Below are 19,076 nucleotides of genomic sequence, written 5' to 3'. Positions count from 1 at the left end.
TGACCTAATTTTCATCACATTATGAATGTAACTTTTGATGACCTTTGCCAAGTTTTGTTCCACAACTCGCTTGACTTCAAAACGTAACACACGAATATCATACGACTAAAATAACTCATAACATAACCTCTTTATCATGTTAAGCACCCTAGTCTCACCCCAAAGTACATGTTATAACATTCCAAACTTGTCGACTTTCGACGAAACTTATTTTCTTTAATTCGTTTAGCGCCTAAGCTTTCCAACCCTCTTGGTACTTGTTATTCATGATATTAAATATTTGTAACCTCTAAGGTAACATGATTAGCTTACTTTATGTACTTTCAAAGACAATCTCATTTTTGAGCTTACATCAATTGACTTACGACCTACTCTCACTTACGAAAACATGAGTGTAACACAAGATCTACCCTTTGACTCGGGTTTTGAACGGGTAAGTCCGAGATTGAATTTTGTTGACTTTTAGGGAAATGTATGAAAATCTTAATTTTATTAATTGACACAGGTTTCTCTTGCATTGTTTGATATTATTAAGTTATTTTTGGTAAGATTTGATCCGAGCGAAGGTGAATTTTAAAGAAAAAGCTATTTTTGAGTGTTGATTTGTGCAATTTGAGGTAAGTATTTTGTCTAACCTTATCTGGGAATGCCGATTAGGATTTGGCTTAATTTGGTAATTGTGTTATGTGTAAATAATGTGTTCACAAGGTGGCGAATGTGTACACAGATGTATGCGTGCCTTATGACTAGATTTGACTCGTGGCTGCTCTTATTGCCTTGTTTTGCTTGGGAGATCTTTGCACTGCGTGTTTTCGCTTGGGTTGTTTACTTGAGTTTATGTTCCATGCTAGAGATCATGTTTTAGGATTATAATTCCTTAATTGGCCAAGTTGGGCATTTTGAGATTGTTGCTAATGTGAGTTAGTTGAATTCATGCTCATATGTTGAACACTCATCTACATTTCCTTTATTGGTTTGTCCTTGTGCACTGCGTTGGCAGATTGTGAGTTTATGTCTTGATGACAATTGTTGGCATGTTGTGTTGTTTTGATTATGGCACATATGAACTTGTTGAGCAGATTATTCGGGTGTTTGCATGAGGTTTCTGTCGTGCTATTATTATTGTCGATATTGCACATGCGACGAGATAATGCGGGTTATGTCAAGTTTGCGCATATGGCGAGACAAGGTGGGATGATTATTAAAACGCGTGTGGCAAGACAAGGCGGACATTTATTTTACTGTTGTGCACGCGGTGAGATAAAGGTGGCTATGTAAGATGGTATGTGATGGACTAGGGAGTTTAGAGATGATGTTTGTGTGGTGGTGAAAAAAAGGATATTCTTGTTTATGCTTATGACTTCTTTGTCTATGTCATGCATTTATACATGACTTGTTGTGTGATTTCTAATATCTCACTTGATGTTTCGGTTGTCAAGATGGATTCACCTACGTAGAGTTATCTGTAATTTATTTCATTCTTGAAAAGTTTGCTTGAACGTGTTATTAGGAAATTATTACGGAATCTGATTATACTATGGCACGAGGTCTTTGTCATGCAAGTGTGACTTATATTGTGGCACAAGGTCTTTATCGTGCGAGGGTGATTGGTAATGTGGGAACAAGGTGCCATATGTGTGCGATTTATTTGATGACTCATTGTTGAAACTGAGCCTTTACTTGTATTATGTTATTATCACTTGTTCTGATGAGATTACGTCTATTGCCTTCTATTATTCTTCTGGTTGCCAACCGTTGATAAATTGTACAGGTTATTTCACTAGCGGGTGTCTTGATTTGAACCTCGTCACTACTCTACCGAGGTTAGTGTTGATACTTACTGGGTACCGACTGTGGTGTACTCATACTATGCTTCTGCACATTCTTTGTGAAGATCCAGGTACCTCAGAACGTGTTGGTCATTGGTGAGCTGATTTTGAGTTGCTGGGGAGACTTCAAGGTATACCTGTGTTCCGCTTGCAGACATCGGAGTCACCTCCTTCTGTTTCCTTTCTACTATATATTGTACTTCAAACAATTTTGTATTTTGAGACTCATTATGCACCTCTTGTAGAGCTTATGACTCAGTATTATCGAGTTTGGGATTGCGATTGTTGTATTACCATATTGGCTATGTTTTGGGCCATTTTCTTAATTTTATTTGAATATTAAGTTGTTATATTGTGTTTGGTATTGTTGTGTGACAGGCTTACCTAGTCTTAGGAACTAGGTGCCATCACGATCCTAAAGGTGGGCTTTTGGATTGTGACATTGAGCCCCATTAGGAATTGGTTAAGTTTGTTTTCCTAATCCTCCTTTGAAGACCAGCCTTAGCAGCACATGTGCAATGATTGATACACATAAACCTAAGCTCATCCCATAATTTCTTAAGTTTATTGAAGTAGGAGGCTATGTCTAGAGACCCCCGATGAGTCGAGGCCAACTCATGTTTGTTACGCCCCACAAAATAACGACGATGTTGCACCCTGTAGTATTGTACGTTGAATTTATCGTAAGGTAATTGACATCAGTCCAAGGAAAATATTATTTGGAAATTATAAGGATTGTGCTATTTTAAACAAGTGATGAGTAAGTTCGTGAAGGTTAGAGGGGAAACAAGTCAAAGAAAATGAATTTTCGTCGAAGTTTGGCAATTTGGGATAAAATACGGTCCAAGCTATAATACCCCGATATTTATGGACTAGTACCATACAAGGTACCATATGACCATGATAGTAGGATGTATAAAGTATATTAAAAATAAGTAGAATTTTAAGTAATTTGAGACAATTCTTAATTATGAGGGTAATTGGTTAATTACCAAATAGCGGGATATTACCTAATTAAATTAATTGAAATATTTTTATAAGTATTAAGGTGATAACGTGGAAGCAAGCTACTAATGTGGCCTATGACTCTTAGTCATAGTAAGCTTAGTGTCCATTTTAGAATTTTAAGACACTTAACGTGTAAGTGTAAGGCATAAAGCCTAGTTTTATAACCTTACCAATTTAGTTCTTCCAAAATCCTATGGAAAACACTTTCAAACAAGAAATGGGTTCATAAGACCTTACGGATTCATCCTCCATCCAGCAAAATTCCAACATTCTTGCAATAAAATAATTCTAACGAGAATTGTTAGAACCATAGCAACGTAAAAATTTTGCAGTTTTAAAGGAGTACGGTGCAATCTTTTCCAAGAAATATTATACGAATTTTTCCCTACTCCAGGTATGTTAAGGCTATCCCTTCTTTCTTTTTGGCATGATCCATACGAAATAAATGAAACGAGCAAATGTACAGCTTTTATAAATCATGACTCTATACATAGAAGTACTAGGGATATCTATGTTCTTGATTCCCTGTGTGACATATTATTATATCTTCTGTTCATGGGTCTCAAAAAATACGTAAGTTGATAAAGTTTACTCATAATATTACACGTTCAGAAATACAAACATTTCATTTTCTGGGAAGAACTTTATGTCAAATGATTCTTAGAGATCATTTTTGCTTTAGTTCTCCCAGCTGGTTAGCACACTTCAACTTTTAGCCTGTTTGGCATGCATCCGAGGTGACCTACTTTTAGATTTATTATAGGTTATCAAAAAAAGATTTATTATAAAGCAGCAGTGGATAGTTAATTCCATTGTTGCTATTTAAAAGAGACCAGAATTGTGATACTGTTTCAAAATTGGGGTTTTACCAAACTATTACCTTCACCTTTTGGTATACATTGAAAATAATCGACTTTAGCCAGTTGCTGTCATGTGTACTTTTCATATAACCCTATGTGAAAAAGTAAATAAACTTCAGAGGATTGAAGGTAAGGCGTGTTTGTCTAACTAAGCTCTTCATTTCTAAGGGGATTTTAGTTAGATTATAGAGCAATCAAAGAATATGGGACCACATCAAAATTTTGGTAGCAATAGTGAGAAGAAAAACCGTAGAGCTGATCATAACTAATTTTGGTTAAGGTTAGTTTGGAGCTTGTGAATTGAAATTCTTAATAGTAGGCAAGTAATTAATACTTAGCTTATTAGTAAGTTACTTTAATTTCAATTGTCAAGTAGTTCGATAATGGTCTTATGATATTTCGAAAGATTTTATTGACCTACTTCTCATGCATTGCATTCATTTATACATGTACATTGACCCATGACCAGACGGCGTTATATACGCGTATATATGTATATATATGTATATGGAATATGGGAAAAGGTTATGGCGTTATATACGCACCACCACCTGATCAGCTGGTATACGTTGATGATTTGCCCACAGTGGCCGAAATGATATGATGGGATGCTCTCAGGGCATTGATGATGTTATGACCACATGTACCTATGCACGACATGACATTCATACGCATATGCATGACACTATAAGTATTTCATGATTTACAGAGTTATCCAGACTTACAGGTTAAGTTATTTACTCTATACTTCTTCCATGTCTGTTATGTATTTATTTATGTGCCTTACATACTCGATACATTATTCTATTGACGTCCCTTTTTGTCTGGGGACGCTGCGTTTCATGCCCGCAGATCCCGATAGACAGGTCGAGAGCCCTCCAAGTAGGCTATCAAGTCAGCGGAAGATGTTGGTACGCTCCATTTGTTTCGGAGTTTCTTGATTGGTTAGTATGATTTAGATGTGTATTGTTTGGTATGGCGGGACTCTGTCCCGACATTTATGGGAATTACGTATTCTTAGAGGCTTGTAGACAGATGTCATGTACGTAAAAGATTGTATGGCCTTGTCAGTCCATGTTCAGTACACGAGTGGCTCATTTGGTCTTATAGGCCCATACTTCATATATATAAGTTTGTATTCCCTTATTCTTTACTCCGGTCCATTTACCTATGATAGAATGATATGAAAGAAACGTTACGTTGGTACTCGATTGAGTAAGGTACTGGGTGCCCATCGCGGCCTTTCGGTTTGGGTCGTGACAATGTTTAAGTTCAAAGACCTTAATTCTGCTAATTGTCCCATATCTCTTATAGAGTTCTCAACTTAGGAATACAGAGATTCTTTAATTAGTCAATCTTGGTACCCTTTTTTACTGAATCCGCATTCCCTAAGGAGGCTTGGTCAATCAGATGATTCTTTCTGGTTGAAAGTAGTCAACCAGCTTCTTCACTCAAGCAGCATTCAAATGAAAGAATAAGCTCCCTGGCCTCTTCTCTTTTTAGTGGGTGAGGAGCTCTATATTTCAGGTGCACTTCTTCATAGAATTCCCAATATCTCTCGGCGTATCACCAATATTTCTTTGTGATTCATCGATTGTATCTCTAAGGCCGGTCGCCTACACTCTCTTCTATATCAGGTGATAAAAAGTTGTTAAACCAGGATATGACCATATTATTATATCCATCCCACTGTTTAAGTTTGGAAGAGCCCTCTGCAGGTCTAGGGCAACTCCCATCGACGAAAGCTATTTTGTTTCTAGCAGATAATGATACTATCATATTGCGCCTCCAACCCCCAAACCCAAACCCATAGAAAGGCACAATGACAAGTGACACTCCGTGAACATCAGAAGAAAGCGAGAACAAAGGACTAGATGGTTCGGGGTTAGCAACAGAAGATGAGGGGACAACAGAAGTACCCATATCGCTCAAGCAAAAATAGCCAAGTAGAATAATATCACAGTATGAATCAAATGACAACTAAGAACATCTACGCATGCAGTAATCGAGAAGAACTTACCAAGTTCCCTTGAAGCTGAAGGCAAACAACAACTTCAGACTCAAAAAATCAGAATTCCAAATGAGAAATTCCCAATTCGAGATGTGTAGAAACCCTAAATCGCAAAAAAAAAAGAGAGAATACTCCGAGCAAATAGAAGTAGAGATTAAAGACAACCAGAAAGGTGAACACACGCCGACAAAATTCTCCAAAGCCCTAAGTATTCAGCCCGAAATTGAACAACTCGCTGAAAACCACGAACTTTCGACAAAATCCAGCAAAATGTCAACATGAAAAAATGTGGCTAACACCGCACGGAAGGAATTGATGAGAATTAGCGGTTCTCCTGCTTTGATACTTTGTTAAAACTCAGATTGAACCTCAATCTTGGAGAGCATTAACTAGGGTTCAAATGAACAAAGAGAGAGAGAGAGAGTTAAACTTTCCAAACAAACACCTGAGTGTAACAGACCATATGCGTGAGTTACACTTTTCAATGACGTGTCAAATGACAAAATCAGAAAATGACACATATAATTTATATTAGAAAAAATTTACACGTGTAATTAACAACAAAAAGACATTGAAAATAAAGACTTCTTCCTTAGTTTCAACTAAACCAGCGCCCTGCCCCACCCCCACCAACTTACTCTTCTTTCTTCCTTTCACTTATGTCTTCCCCAAAAATAGAACCCTTAATCCATCTTCTTCCGTTGGTCTTCCCAAATGACAGAACCCTCAACCCTCATTTCACTTATGTCTTCCACCTTTTCTCTAACCGAAGTTCACCGGACCGTACCTCGATTTGGAGATTTCGAATCTTCTCGAACAAATGCAGGATCTAGGCGGGCGTTTTCTGATATCGGGTTGGGTTCAGGAGAGGCTTACTCCGAAAAACGAAGTGGTGAAGGAACTTGATGATGGATCTGAGAAAGGCAATAAAGAAGGAGTCGTCATCGTCGAAGTTAGCGGTGAAGATGACTCAGGGTGGAGCGAATATACTTGAGGGACTAAAGAATTGAACCGTTTGGAAATAGATTTTTCTTTTTTGTGCTTCAACAAAATAATAATTGACCATTGAAGGCTCCGGCCAAACTTCCAGCCATAGTTCCGAGCTTAAAGAGGTGGAGCTGCTGAAATTTTGGGTGAAAAAAGGTATAATATTATTACCGAGAGATTATTTAGTGAGAAAATAATAATTTAATATGGGACCCACTTCAAAAATTTAATTTAATTTAATTCTAAAACAAGAAAGAAAAAGTCTGATAAAACCTCACGCGCCCAAATGCAATTAAAATACACGTAATTTGCCATGTCAATGTGAGGTGTCTGCTAGATATACTTAATAGCCTCTTGAAGTGTCTCAACAGTAAATCACTTAGTTGAGGTGCCTGTCTGATCTTTGAGGACAACTTAAAGGGGTCGTTTATGTATTTGGCCTATTACAAAATTATTACACATTGTGTGTTCAGGTTGAAGCTGCACTTTGGGCCGAAGAATTGCATTTTCCTGACTATGTGGACGGTGTGGCGGCTTTGGCTTTGGTTTTAGGAACGGAGGAAATAATGCGTTGTTGGATTGTGCTAAAGCCGTTGATTTGGTGATTTCCAACTTGTGTTTTCCGAAAAGGGAGGATCACTTGGTTACATTTCGGAGTTCATTGGCCAAGACTCAAATTGATTATCTACTCCTCCGGAAGTCCGATAGGAGTCTGTTCATGGATTGCAAGGTTATATCCATCGAGAATCTCATGACTCAGCATAGATTATTGGTGATGGACTTAGAGATTGTGAGGAAGAGGAGGAAGAGGTCTGTGTACGGTCAACAAAGTATTAGGTGGGGTGCTTTGACTACTGATAAAGCACAGGAGTTGGAGGGGAAGTTGTTGGCTATGGGAGCCTGGAGGAGCAGTGGGTATGTGAGCTGTATGTGGACCACGGCAGCGGAGCGTATTAGAGTAGCTGTGAGAGACGTGTAGGGTTGTCGAAGTGTATCTCTGGCGGCCACAAAGGTGACTGGTGGTGGAGTGAGGAGGTTCAAGAGAAAGTGGAAGTCAAGCAAGCGACATACTTGACGTTTATATAGAGCATGAACGAGGAGGTGAAGAGGATGAACATGGAGGGGTATAAGAGGGCTAATAAGGAGGCAAAGTTAGTGGTTACTACGGCTGAGACTGCGGCGTTTGGGCGTTTGTATGAAGAGCTTGGGGCCAAAGGCGGAAAAAAAAAGCTATACAGGCTAGCCAAGGTGAGAGAGAGGAAGGTCTGTGATCTGGATCAAGTTAAGTGTATCAAAGATGAGGAAGGTAGAGTTTTGATGGAAGAAGCTCAGATTAGACGAAGATGGCAGACATATTTCCATAAACTCCTAAACGAAGAGGGTGATAGGGACATTGTGTTGGGCGACTTGGAGCACTCCGAGATACGCCGAGATTTCGGGTATTGTAGGCGCATAAGAGTAGAGGAGGTCGAGGGGTCTATGCATAAGATGCACATGGGTAGAGCTACCGGGCCAGATGAAATACCTATTGAATTTAGAAGCCCCAATTAGAAGGCGCGAGCGGTTAGCCTTGGCGGGCAGCAGGAGGGGTAGAGGTAGGCCTAAGAAGTCTTGGGGAGAGGTTATTAGGCGGGACATGGCGCAGCTGGAGCTGAATGAGGACATGGCCCTAGACAAGAGGGTGTGGAGGTCAAAGATTAGGGTATAAGGTTTGTAGATAGTCCATCGTTTCTCTTTGTCTTACTCAGTTCACTAGTATTAGTGTTAGTATGATATCTTTTATTCATAGATGGCTATTACTACCTAGAGTATGACTACATTTTTGGATTCGATCTTATTTCATCTTGCTGTTATTCCTACTTGTTGCAATTACCTTTTCTTTTTTCTCTAGCCTAGGGTCTATTAGAAACAACCTCTCTGCCCTTCCAGAGGTAGGGGTAAGGCTACGTACATCTTACCCTTCTCAGACCTCACTTTTGGAAAATGCTGGATTTTTTATTGTTGTTGTTGTTGTTGATAGTGGGAAAAATTCGAACCTAACCTTGATTTTACTAACCATGAATTATGTGTAGCTACTCATAGGTTCGATGGCAGAGCATTTTGGGGCTTACAAAGAGTTCTTTAATGATCTAACTTACTAAAGCTTTGCCATTGAGTCTATTAGGCTAACTATATTTGGTTCATGGAATGGGTGTGCTTGAATTCGATCGGAAGATGTTTTTTATACGTTGAACTAATTACTATTTATTCTATTTTAGTTTATGTGACACTATCTCCTTTTTCATATTTAAAAAAAGAATTATATTTTTAATATCTGAATAATTTTAAATATTTTATTTTATTTTTAATAATATAATTTTATAGTCACACAAATATAATGACATATTTAAGATTATAAGTTCCAAAATCTCTCTTTCTTAAATTATGTATCCAGTCAAGCAACTTCACTTGAGGATCACCACTATATAACGTAGTAAACCCCATGCCAACTAGTAATCCTTCATATTAAGGTATGCTTAACAGCTAGTAATGTCATGCTTATCAAACCTATAACCAAAGAACAGGAAAAGAAGTGATTTTTATTTCTCATCGAAGAAGCACAGATACATTCATTATCTGTCATTTCTGTTGGCTACGTGTAACGACCGGATCGGTCGTTTCGAGAATTATAGCCCTTTCCCTCATTTTCTGCTTATTTTGTGTTCTTTAGCTGTATTTTGACTTACCGGGTTAGTTGGTTCGGATCCAGAGTGGTTTTGGAGTGAATCGAGACACTTATTCTCTTGTGAGAAGATTTAAGTTGGGAAAGTTGACCGGATATTGACTTATGTGTAAACAACCTCGGATTTGAATTTTGATGGTTATTTTAGCCCCAGTAGGTGATTTTGGACTTAGGAGCGCACCCGGAATGTGATTTGGAGGCCCGTGGTAGAATTAGGTTTGAATTGGCGAAAGTTAGAATTTTGGCGATTCTGGCCGGCAGTGAAAATTTTGATATTGGGGTCGGATTGGATTTCCGGAAGTTGGAGCAGTTTTGTGGTGTCATTTCTGACTTGTGTGCAAAATTTGAGGTCATTCAGAAGTGGTTTGGTAGGTTTTGACAATGTTTGCGGAATTCGGAAGTTTAGAGGTTCTTAGGCTTGAATTCGAGTGTAATTTGGCGTTTCGATATTGTTTTGAGTGATCCGAAAGTTCGACTAAATTCGTATGATGCTATTGGATATGTTGGTATGTTTGGTTGTGGTCCAGAGGATCTCGGGGTGATTTCGGGTAGTGATCGGAGTGTTTGGAGTAGGAAAAATGCAGCTGAAGCTGCTGTTGCTGATGTTTCCGCACCTGCGGAGTGGGAACCGCAGGTGCGCAATTGGATCGCATGTGCGGCTTGGTCCCCGCATCTGCGATGACCGCAGATGTGGTCAGGTGATCGCAGAAATGGAGTCGGCCTTTGAATGAAATTCTGCAGAAGCGAAGCCCTTTTCGCAGTTGCGATTCCGTAGGTGTGGAACTAGGACCGCAGGTGCGGTTTTGCTGGCAGAAAAACCCCAGCTCGAAGTTTTGTTCTCCATTTTCAATTTTGGACTTGAGAAACTCGGGAGAGAGGAGATTTTTGAAGGATTTCAAAGAGCAACATTGGGCTAAGTGATTCTAACCCATAATAGTATAAATTTCCTGAATCCATGGCTTCATTCATCATCTAATTAGGGGTTTGAGCTAGAAATTTGGAGATTTAGGACTTGAGAATTGGAGAGTGAATTTTGGGTATTTGAGTGACCATATGAGGTCGGATTTTAATAATTTTAGTATGGTTAGACTCGTGAGTGAATGGGTTTTCGAGTTTTATGACTATTGTCGGATTTCGGGACGTGGGCCCGGGGGCCAGGTTTGAGCCGATTTCGGATTTTGGTTATAGTTTGGCAATTTTTCTTGTGGAATTGGTTCATTTAGCCTATATTGATCGTATTGTGTTGCTTGTGGCTAGATTTGGGACGCTTGGAGGCCGATTTGTGAGGCAAAGACATCGCGGAGTAGGATTTTTGCTTGGTTGAGGTAGGTAACACTTCCAAACTTGGTTCTGAGGGTTCGAAACCCCAAACTATGTGTTATGTGATTAGTATTGAGGTGACGCACATGCCAAGTGACGGGCGTGCGGGCGTGCACCATGAGAATTATGACCTGGATGATTTCATGGCACTGTTTAGTGACTATATCCTGTTGATATCCATGTTCAGGCTTTGTGCCGGTATTGTTTGGACCCTTAGCGGTCATTTTTTGCTGTCATCTCAATAGTCTTCATTTAATATTCCATACTCAGTCATGATCATGCATTTATATCATATCTCAGTCTCAGTTATTTATTGATTCATCATATCATTGTTCCGGGTTATTTTCATGACATTGTGATCCCGTAGTAAGACTGGAGAGCTTGATGACTGAGTGAGGCAGAGAGCCTGATTATGAGTGACAGTTATGGGATCGGGCTGCACGCCGCAGTGGTTATATTGATTTATGATAGCGCTTGGGCTGAAGGAGCCCCTTCGGAGTCTGTAACACACCTCCGGTGCGCACGGATGATATTATTGAGGGATGTATTTTCCTGGACATGGATTTGTCCGAAGTACTTGATACCCGGAGATGGATTTCTCCACAGGGTTGGATTGCCCTTTTTCCTCGGTACTGGTGACTTGCAGTCAGAGATGTATATGTTCCGGGATGGATTTCCCTGGGCCGGATGGCCATATACAACACCGAGTGGTTGAGCACTTGAGAGTGGAGGTACATGATGCATTTCAAACAGTCTGTGCATTGACATGTAGAGGTAGCAGAGATATATTCTTTACACTGTTCGTATCTGCTCTACTTTACTGTTTTGAAATGCCTATTAAATTGAAAGCATGCCTACATTACAGTGCAGTTATTTCTGTTCTTATCTGTATCGATTGAGTTCGTCACTATCTTTCAGTCCAAAGTTTGGACTTGTTACTTACTGAGTTGGTGTACTCACGTTACGCCTTGTACCTCGTGTACAGATCCAGGCGACACCGGTCGCAGTGGCGGTTGTTGATTGAGTTCTTTCAGAGTTTGGAGACCATTGAGGTAGCTGCACAGTGTTCGCATGCCTTAATTCTCCTTCTTTATCATTTGTCGCAGTTCAGTTTATTTCTCTAGACTCTGTAGTGGACTGTATTCTGATTTAGATGTTCATGTACTCAGTGACACCCCGATTTTGGGCTAAATTGTATCGTAATTTGGGAATTTTCATGTTTTCAAACAGTTTCTTTAAATGTTAAATGCTTCCGTTATATTTTCAAACTTATTATTGTTGTGATGGGTGTTACGTTGAGATTGGCCTAGTTACACGATAGGCGTCATCACGACGGTAGATTTTGAATCGTGACACTAGGCAGCGAAGTTTCTTGTGTCCATTACACTTGAGGCTTTATACATGTGCTTTTGCCAAAAACCATGCGGATTTCCTGTGTATTTTTGTTTATTCTATAAAGCCTTTTTCTTTGGTTTCCTAAAAGAATGAAGCCGCATATGTCCAACTACATTCTGTTTGTGTATAAATAAAGCTCTCTTTTTGTTTCTTTTGTTTCTTTTTCTTCGACAGATTTTGAACCATTTATCGATCTCATAACGACTTCTCTTTTCCAATGAGAAAACGTCACTTCTCACTCCTTCAAATACAACTTTGCAAATGATAATGTAAAGCAATATTCAAACATATTATTTCCTTTTCACCTCCCCTTTTGTCACATAATGCTTCTTCCATGCAAGCTCTAATGACAATTCATGTACACCAGGCTCTAAGACTTATCTTAAAAGTACCACTTCTTGTTACAGTATCTGATTGACATTATGATATAGAGATGGCCGTTGCCGCATGTAATATTATCCAAGTTTCTTTCGGAATGAAGAATTTCGTGATAAAGATTGTTTTATCTCTTTGGCGGTCGTTCGTTTGGTTGGAAACAAGTTATCCCGGGATTAGTTATTTCATCCTCCCATAGGGATTAAAAAATATTACAATCCCGAGATAACTGATTCGGAATTAGTTATACCGCAATTTTATATCAATCAAACATGAAATAAACTTATCTCAAATTTAATCCTGAGATTAATTATCCATTATTACTCATACCAAACGAGCCCTCAGTGGTTTACCTAGCACGACACCGGATTAGTAGGACCAGTAAGTTTCTGATACCAAATACTCCCTCTGTTCCAGTTTATGTGAATCTATTTTCTTTTTGGTCCGTTCGAAAAAGAATGAGCCCTTTCTAAATTTGGTAACAATTTAGCCTAAACTTGTAATTCTAACCTTAATGAGAAACTTTTATAACCATACAAATACGGGTCCCTTTTTGACTTGTTTAGGACCACAAATTCCAAAAATTATTTTTTCTTAGTTCCCGTTTGGCCATGAGTTTTGCCAAAATAAATTTGAGATTTATTTTCAAAACTCATGTTTGGCCATAAATTTTGCTCATATTTTGGCCAAATCCCAAATTTCAAATCCCAAAATCAGCTATTGAGCTGATTTTGGGACAAAATCCCAAAACATGGGAATTATATACATGTTTTTCCAAAATAAAGTTGGAAAATATGTTTTGAAAACGTATGTCCAAACACATTTTCATCTTCAAACCAAACTTCACCCAAATCAGATTTTTCAAAATAAATTTGGGATCTATAGCCAAATGCTAGCTTAAACTCCGTATCAGATCAAAGAGGTTCACATAAATTGGAACGGAGGGAATACCTTTAGAAAACAATATTGTCAAAGATATGCTCTGGCTGGACTGAGACGAAGTGCTTGCGTCAGAGGCTGTACAACCTTTCAAAATTGAGTAGGTAAAAGATAATGATATTACTATTTTATTCAGACCCCAAGTCAGAAGATATGTGTTCATGTTTAAGCCATCCCACATCTCCACATCAGTTAACATAATTACCAATTTTAAAACATCCAGTATACCTCACCACGTCCCACCTCCACCCACCCCCAACCCCTTCCCCCACAAATAAAGAGATGCACATGAACAATCCATGAAGATACCAAGAAGACAGATAAACCAAAACAATCCACTTACCAAAAATATAAAGATATTCAGACACAACAAAACCAATGTCAAACTGCCCTTTATAATTACATAGCCTTGTACACACAAAATAAAAGCAGATGGAAATGTATTCTTGGATTCTCAGGAAGTTTCAATCAAGACTGCTATTATTAGCAGTCCTTTCATTTGGATTATTTAGTGTTAAAGCTGAGGTCGCTCCATCTGAAGATGAAGATGTAGTTAGCAGTTTCCAGCCAAGCCTTGCTGTGGTTATTGGTGTCCTCTCTATCATGTTTTCACTAACTTTTCTTCTTCTCCTCTATGCCAAGTTCTGTCATAGGGCATCTTCTTCTGTTCGTAACAACACCAATATTATGCATATTCAAGATGGACTTGTTCGATCAGTACTGTCATGTTCCTCAGGTATCGATAAAACTGTGGTGGAATCACTTCCATTTTTCAGATTCTCTTATATCAGAGGGTCCAAACAAGGGCTTGAATGTGTTGTTTGCTTATCAAAATTTGAAGATATTGAAATCCTTAGATTGCTGCCAAAGTGCAAACATGCTTTTCATATTGACTGTATTGATAAGTGGCTGGAAAAACATTCAACCTGTCCACTTTGCAGGCATAAGGTCAGTGCTGAAGACCTGTCATTACTTACTTATTCAGACAGTTTGAGATTCTTGTGGAACCAACCTGAGCTAAGAGATGAATCAAATTTGGAACTATATATTCAAAGAGAGGAAAATGGATCCTCAAGATTTAGTATTGGAAGCAGCTTTAAGAAGGAAGAAGAATCGCCAATACAAGAAAACAATATTGATAATCAAAATCAGAAAGCACTACACAGGTTCAATCATAGGATTATAGTCTCAGATGTTGTCTTCAAGAATCGATGGAGTAATGTGAGTTTTTCGGACCTTATGTTCTTGAATTCAGAAATGCTCAATGGCATGGCAAGCAACAGATTCTCATCGATGGACAGAATTACTGAGCAATCCACGGCGAAAAGAGTGATAGAAGAAGAAGGTCAAAGAATGAATATCAAGGATGAAATGGAAAGGAAAAGATTGTTTGAGAGCAAAATCCAGCAAAATGATTTATCACAATTTCCAGAAGCCTCAGAATCAAGAACCAATTCATCAAAATCACTAAGTCAAAATGAGAAAAGATGCATGTCAGAAATTATAGTGCATCCAAGATTCATAGATTTCAACAACAAGAACATTGGTAATAGAAAGCTTTCGGAAAGGAGGAGGAAGCTTTGGCTTCCAATTGCAAGGAGAACAGTCAAGTGGTTTGCTAATAGGGAAAGAAGGTCATCACATACAGAAAACAGAAGACAAACACTAAATGTATAGACTTTTCATAAGTAGACAATTTTTTTTTTTTAAGCAAGATTTTCAGTGATAAGCAAGTTGAGAAATTATGCTTTCGGGGATGTAATTTCGATCTAAACCCGTAAACCCATAACTTTATATTCCATGAAAAGATTATCATGATTTCTGAACGAACCGAGGGAGAGTCGAGGCATGAAAAAACTTATCTATGATCTGCTTATTTCCAAGTACGTATCATCCCCTGCCTTATCTGCCGTCTCTGCGGCCGCCAAAAACCTACCCTCTCTCGGATATTGAGTGGGTTGACATAACCCGCCATCTTTGGGCAGGAGTCGTCAGATCTTGCCCAGGCAATGGAGCGATAGACACTCGCTCGCAAGTTTTAAGAAGTGATAAGCGCAAGGACAAGTCGATTCAGAAAGGGGAAGAGGAGTAGCCTAGCCTGGTTCTTGTTTGTTTTTCTTAGCGGTATAGTACGGCACATTGTGAATCACAATATAGTAAAAATGAAAGGCTGTACTGATTCAGTTTCCAAAGAAAAATCAAGCATTTAGTAATGTTAATTGCATGATCGGCTGTTAGGATGATGGGAACGATTGAGAGTCCTCTAGCCTGGTCCCGTCCTTGTACCTTAGTATTCAAATTGTTCTTATCTAATTAATAAATCTTTTCGAGATTCTTAATCGTTCTTTTTAGTGGGGAAGAATAGTGCGTGGTTCTAGAGAGAATCATTCCTCTATTGATGTAAAAAGAAAAGCTAGAATCTTTTTTGAAAAACATTTTTCAACAGGACATTGTTGGATTTGATTTATTGCATTCAAAAGGGCTGATTTAGATGGTAAATAATTTTTTCCTGTCTTTATTCATTTTGTTTAAGTTCACCAGGCTCAGTATGCACGTAAATTAAGCTGCCATCTTGAAACAGATGTACTTTAAAAATTCCTCAACTTGAGTTTTGTGTTAAAATAAAGAATGCAATATACTAGACAATAAGACCGCTGCCACCCTGGTTTTCTGCTTGGTTCTCTGAATTAAGCCACACATTCGAGGTTATAATTAAAATCTTGAACCGACAAATATATTAATAGTATATTATTGAGATTATAAGAATTGAGAATTAATTTCTTTGAAGTTCGAATTCAGCCAATCTCTGTCAATAATAACACAACCTCTCCTAGATATTACTTAGTGGTTTTAGCAAAGTGAATTTAATCCAGAATATTAGAGTCAATAATTAAGAAAAAATCATTTTGCTGCCTTTTTTATATCAACTCTTATTGTTTCAATTAGTGGAGTATCAATTGAGAGCATTAAAATTAGATAACGGAGAGCTTAGACAAATACTCCTTTGAGTAATTCTACTAAACATTTTTTTAAAGATGTGTGCAAAAATCTTAAAAGTTAATATAGACCGGAGATGGTATTGGTTACTTTTCTTTCACTGCAAACTCAAGATAATTTCAGAAAAGGTTACTTCATTTTTACTTTAAGCAAAATCACTAAATTAATTTGTTTTTGAACAAAAAGTCACTCAAAGTATCATGAACTTCACCAAATAATATTTTATAATCTAAAGATCGCCCAACTTTACTTAAATATCTTAGAAAATGTCTCATTTATTTTCTTCGAGTGACTCTCGGTGATACGCAGACAAAGTCGAGGGAGTTTCTGATTACAAGAACAATTTATTGACTTTGGTGATACTTTTAATGAATTTTTTTTGTTATGAAAAATAACTTAATAAATTTTGATGCAACAAAATGAAAGTTGAGCAATCATCTATGAAATTAATCTTTACAAACTCCAACTCCTTGCAGAAATTTTATTTTCAACTATGCTTCTCCTATTTTATTTCTTCTTTGTTTTCATCAGATTTTTCTTGTTCTGTGCAAAGCCAGATCAATAAGAGCCAAAAATAATAAACCAACAAAATATATCTGAAAAGGTAGCAATACTTTTTTATAGCCGGCTTATGGCAACCTTTTCTTCTTTAATTTTTACCTTGTACTTTTTATGATTTGCTATACCAAATTTCCTCTTTGTTCTTTGGTAAGTTGGTATTTTACCAACTTTTTTTCTTCTTTAATCTTAGATTTTTACTAGGTCAGTATACATTTTCGCATTTAGATATAAATATTTTTTCAAAATTCTTTCTAGTATTTGGTTTAGCATAATAAGCCATAATTCTCTTACTTGCCTAATCGCCTACATATTGTTCCCTGTAGGATTCGACCCCGACTCATAGTTGAGTCTATTATATTGCATGCGATCGTGTATGTTTACTCTTTGAGGAATGGATTTGGACATCATCAAAATTGGCACCGTTGCTAGGAAAATAATTTGGCGCATTTAGGTTGTTTGAGAAGCAAGCGTACGTGCTTTGGTCCAAACATATGAATATTTGTGTAGTTATCTTTCTTAACTTTATTTATTTTCTTGTGTGTTTTCTGTTTGTTTTCTTAGTTTTTGAAAATGGCTTCATGCAATAAAAATTGATCGGATGGTAGTTGTTCATACTTTGATGACCCTTGTTCTTATTGTGGAGAACCACACTCGTGGAAAAATTGTTTAAATTCTCCAGGGGACGAACTGTGCGCACAATCTCAAACCTATGAGTGGAGTATATGTGATAGGTGTGGTAATCAAAATGGCCATTTGGGCAATTGTGCTTATATGTCCTTCCCTTCCCCGAACTCCCGTTATGGCGATTTTACTTTTGGTTGTGATATTTCTTGGGCTATGAAAGTGGAAGAAAATGAGTATGGGCAAAATGAAGAGTTCAAACTCATGATGAAGTGCATACTAGAAGGTGGGAACGAAGAGCAAAAAGCCTTGGAGGAGCTTTTGGAAACTAGTCTCCAAAAAAATTTGGCGCTTGAAAGGTTAAACTCAGAAATGGGAGAAATGCTTGAAGCTTTAGAGGTCCAAAAAGCCTTGGAAGTGGATGATAGCCAAGAACTTCCCTTAGAGGTTGAAACCAAAAATCATTATTTGGCACTTGATCAAAAGCAATAAGAACACTCAAATGCTCAATATGAGAGGATAATGCTCATGTTGGAGGTCATTCTTGAAAATGAGGAGAAGCAAAACTTGGCACTTGAAAACTTGAAACAAGTACTAAATCAAAATTATGAGATTATCCGCACCTTGGAAAGTCAAATGAAACCATTGGTTGAGGCTCATAATGCGCACCAACTTGAGAGTGTGGAAAAAGGTCAAGAAAAATCCAAATTAGAGGAAGAAAGTGAGCTTCATTTTGAGAAATCAAGAATTTAACAACCGTGCATCGACTCCATGCTTGTTGGTGATGCCGAAAAATAATTGGAAGTGGAGTCAACCAGATACATTGAAAATATTGTGGACATTGACTCTAGTTCAGGTGTCACGATCCAAAATCCACCTAGTCGTGATGACACTTAATCCAGCCGCTAGATAAGCCAAACAACAGTGAATACAACTTTATTGATGTAAAAAGAAAAGCTAGAATCTTTATGTTAAAAACATTTTTCAACATGACATTGTTGGATTTGTTATAAAATAAAGACTTTAAAGTAAAGAAACCGAAGACAAGTAGAGAGAGAGGGAGAGATTGATATATTAATTCAACTTTCAAACTCATGTACATAATGAACTAAAATCTCCTCTATTTATAGAAGAAAGGAAGCTACTACTGCAAGCTGCTTGTAAGTTGCTACTGCAAGCTGCTGTGCAAGCTGCTACTGCAAGCTGCTGTGTAAGCTGCTACTACAAGCTGTTGTGTAAGCTGCTATTGCAAGCTGCTGTGTAAGCTGCTACTGCAAGCTACTGTGTAAGCTGCTACTGTACCAGATATAGATCATCTTCTACCGGGGTAATATTATCCATAACGGAGTACTAAATGAACATCCATAATATAATATATATTTATAACACTCCCTTTTGATGTTCATTAAGATAATGTGCCTCATTAAAACCTTACTAGGAAAAATCCCGTA

At 37.8% G+C, this 19,076-nt stretch overlaps 1 protein-coding gene across 1 annotated transcript; it reads left to right on the top strand.

The window, feature by feature from the left end:
• Window positions 1-13,648: 13,648 nt before the first annotated feature.
• Window positions 13,649-15,785, top strand: LOC109216747 (E3 ubiquitin-protein ligase ATL42-like). The gene has a single exon (XM_019380928.1). The coding sequence runs from the start codon at window positions 13,879-13,881 to the stop codon at window positions 15,121-15,123; it is 1,245 nt and encodes a 414-aa protein (XP_019236473.1). The 5' UTR covers window positions 13,649-13,878; the 3' UTR covers window positions 15,124-15,785.
• The last annotated feature ends 3,291 nt before the right edge of the window (window positions 15,786-19,076 follow it).

The sequence above is a fragment of the Nicotiana attenuata genome, unplaced genomic scaffold, assembly GCF_001879085.1.
Source record: "Nicotiana attenuata strain UT unplaced genomic scaffold, NIATTr2, whole genome shotgun sequence".
Taxonomy (NCBI): domain Eukaryota; kingdom Viridiplantae; phylum Streptophyta; class Magnoliopsida; order Solanales; family Solanaceae; genus Nicotiana; species Nicotiana attenuata.
The sequence above is the reverse complement of the archived record's forward strand: the minus strand, read 5'-3'. Positions and strand labels throughout refer to the sequence as shown.

What these genes read in the sequence shown, in the direction of transcription:
- LOC109216747 (XM_019380928.1), top strand. Translation starts at nt 13,879, where the DNA reads ATGGAAATGTATTCTTGGATTCTCAGGAAGTTTCAATCAAGACTGCTA.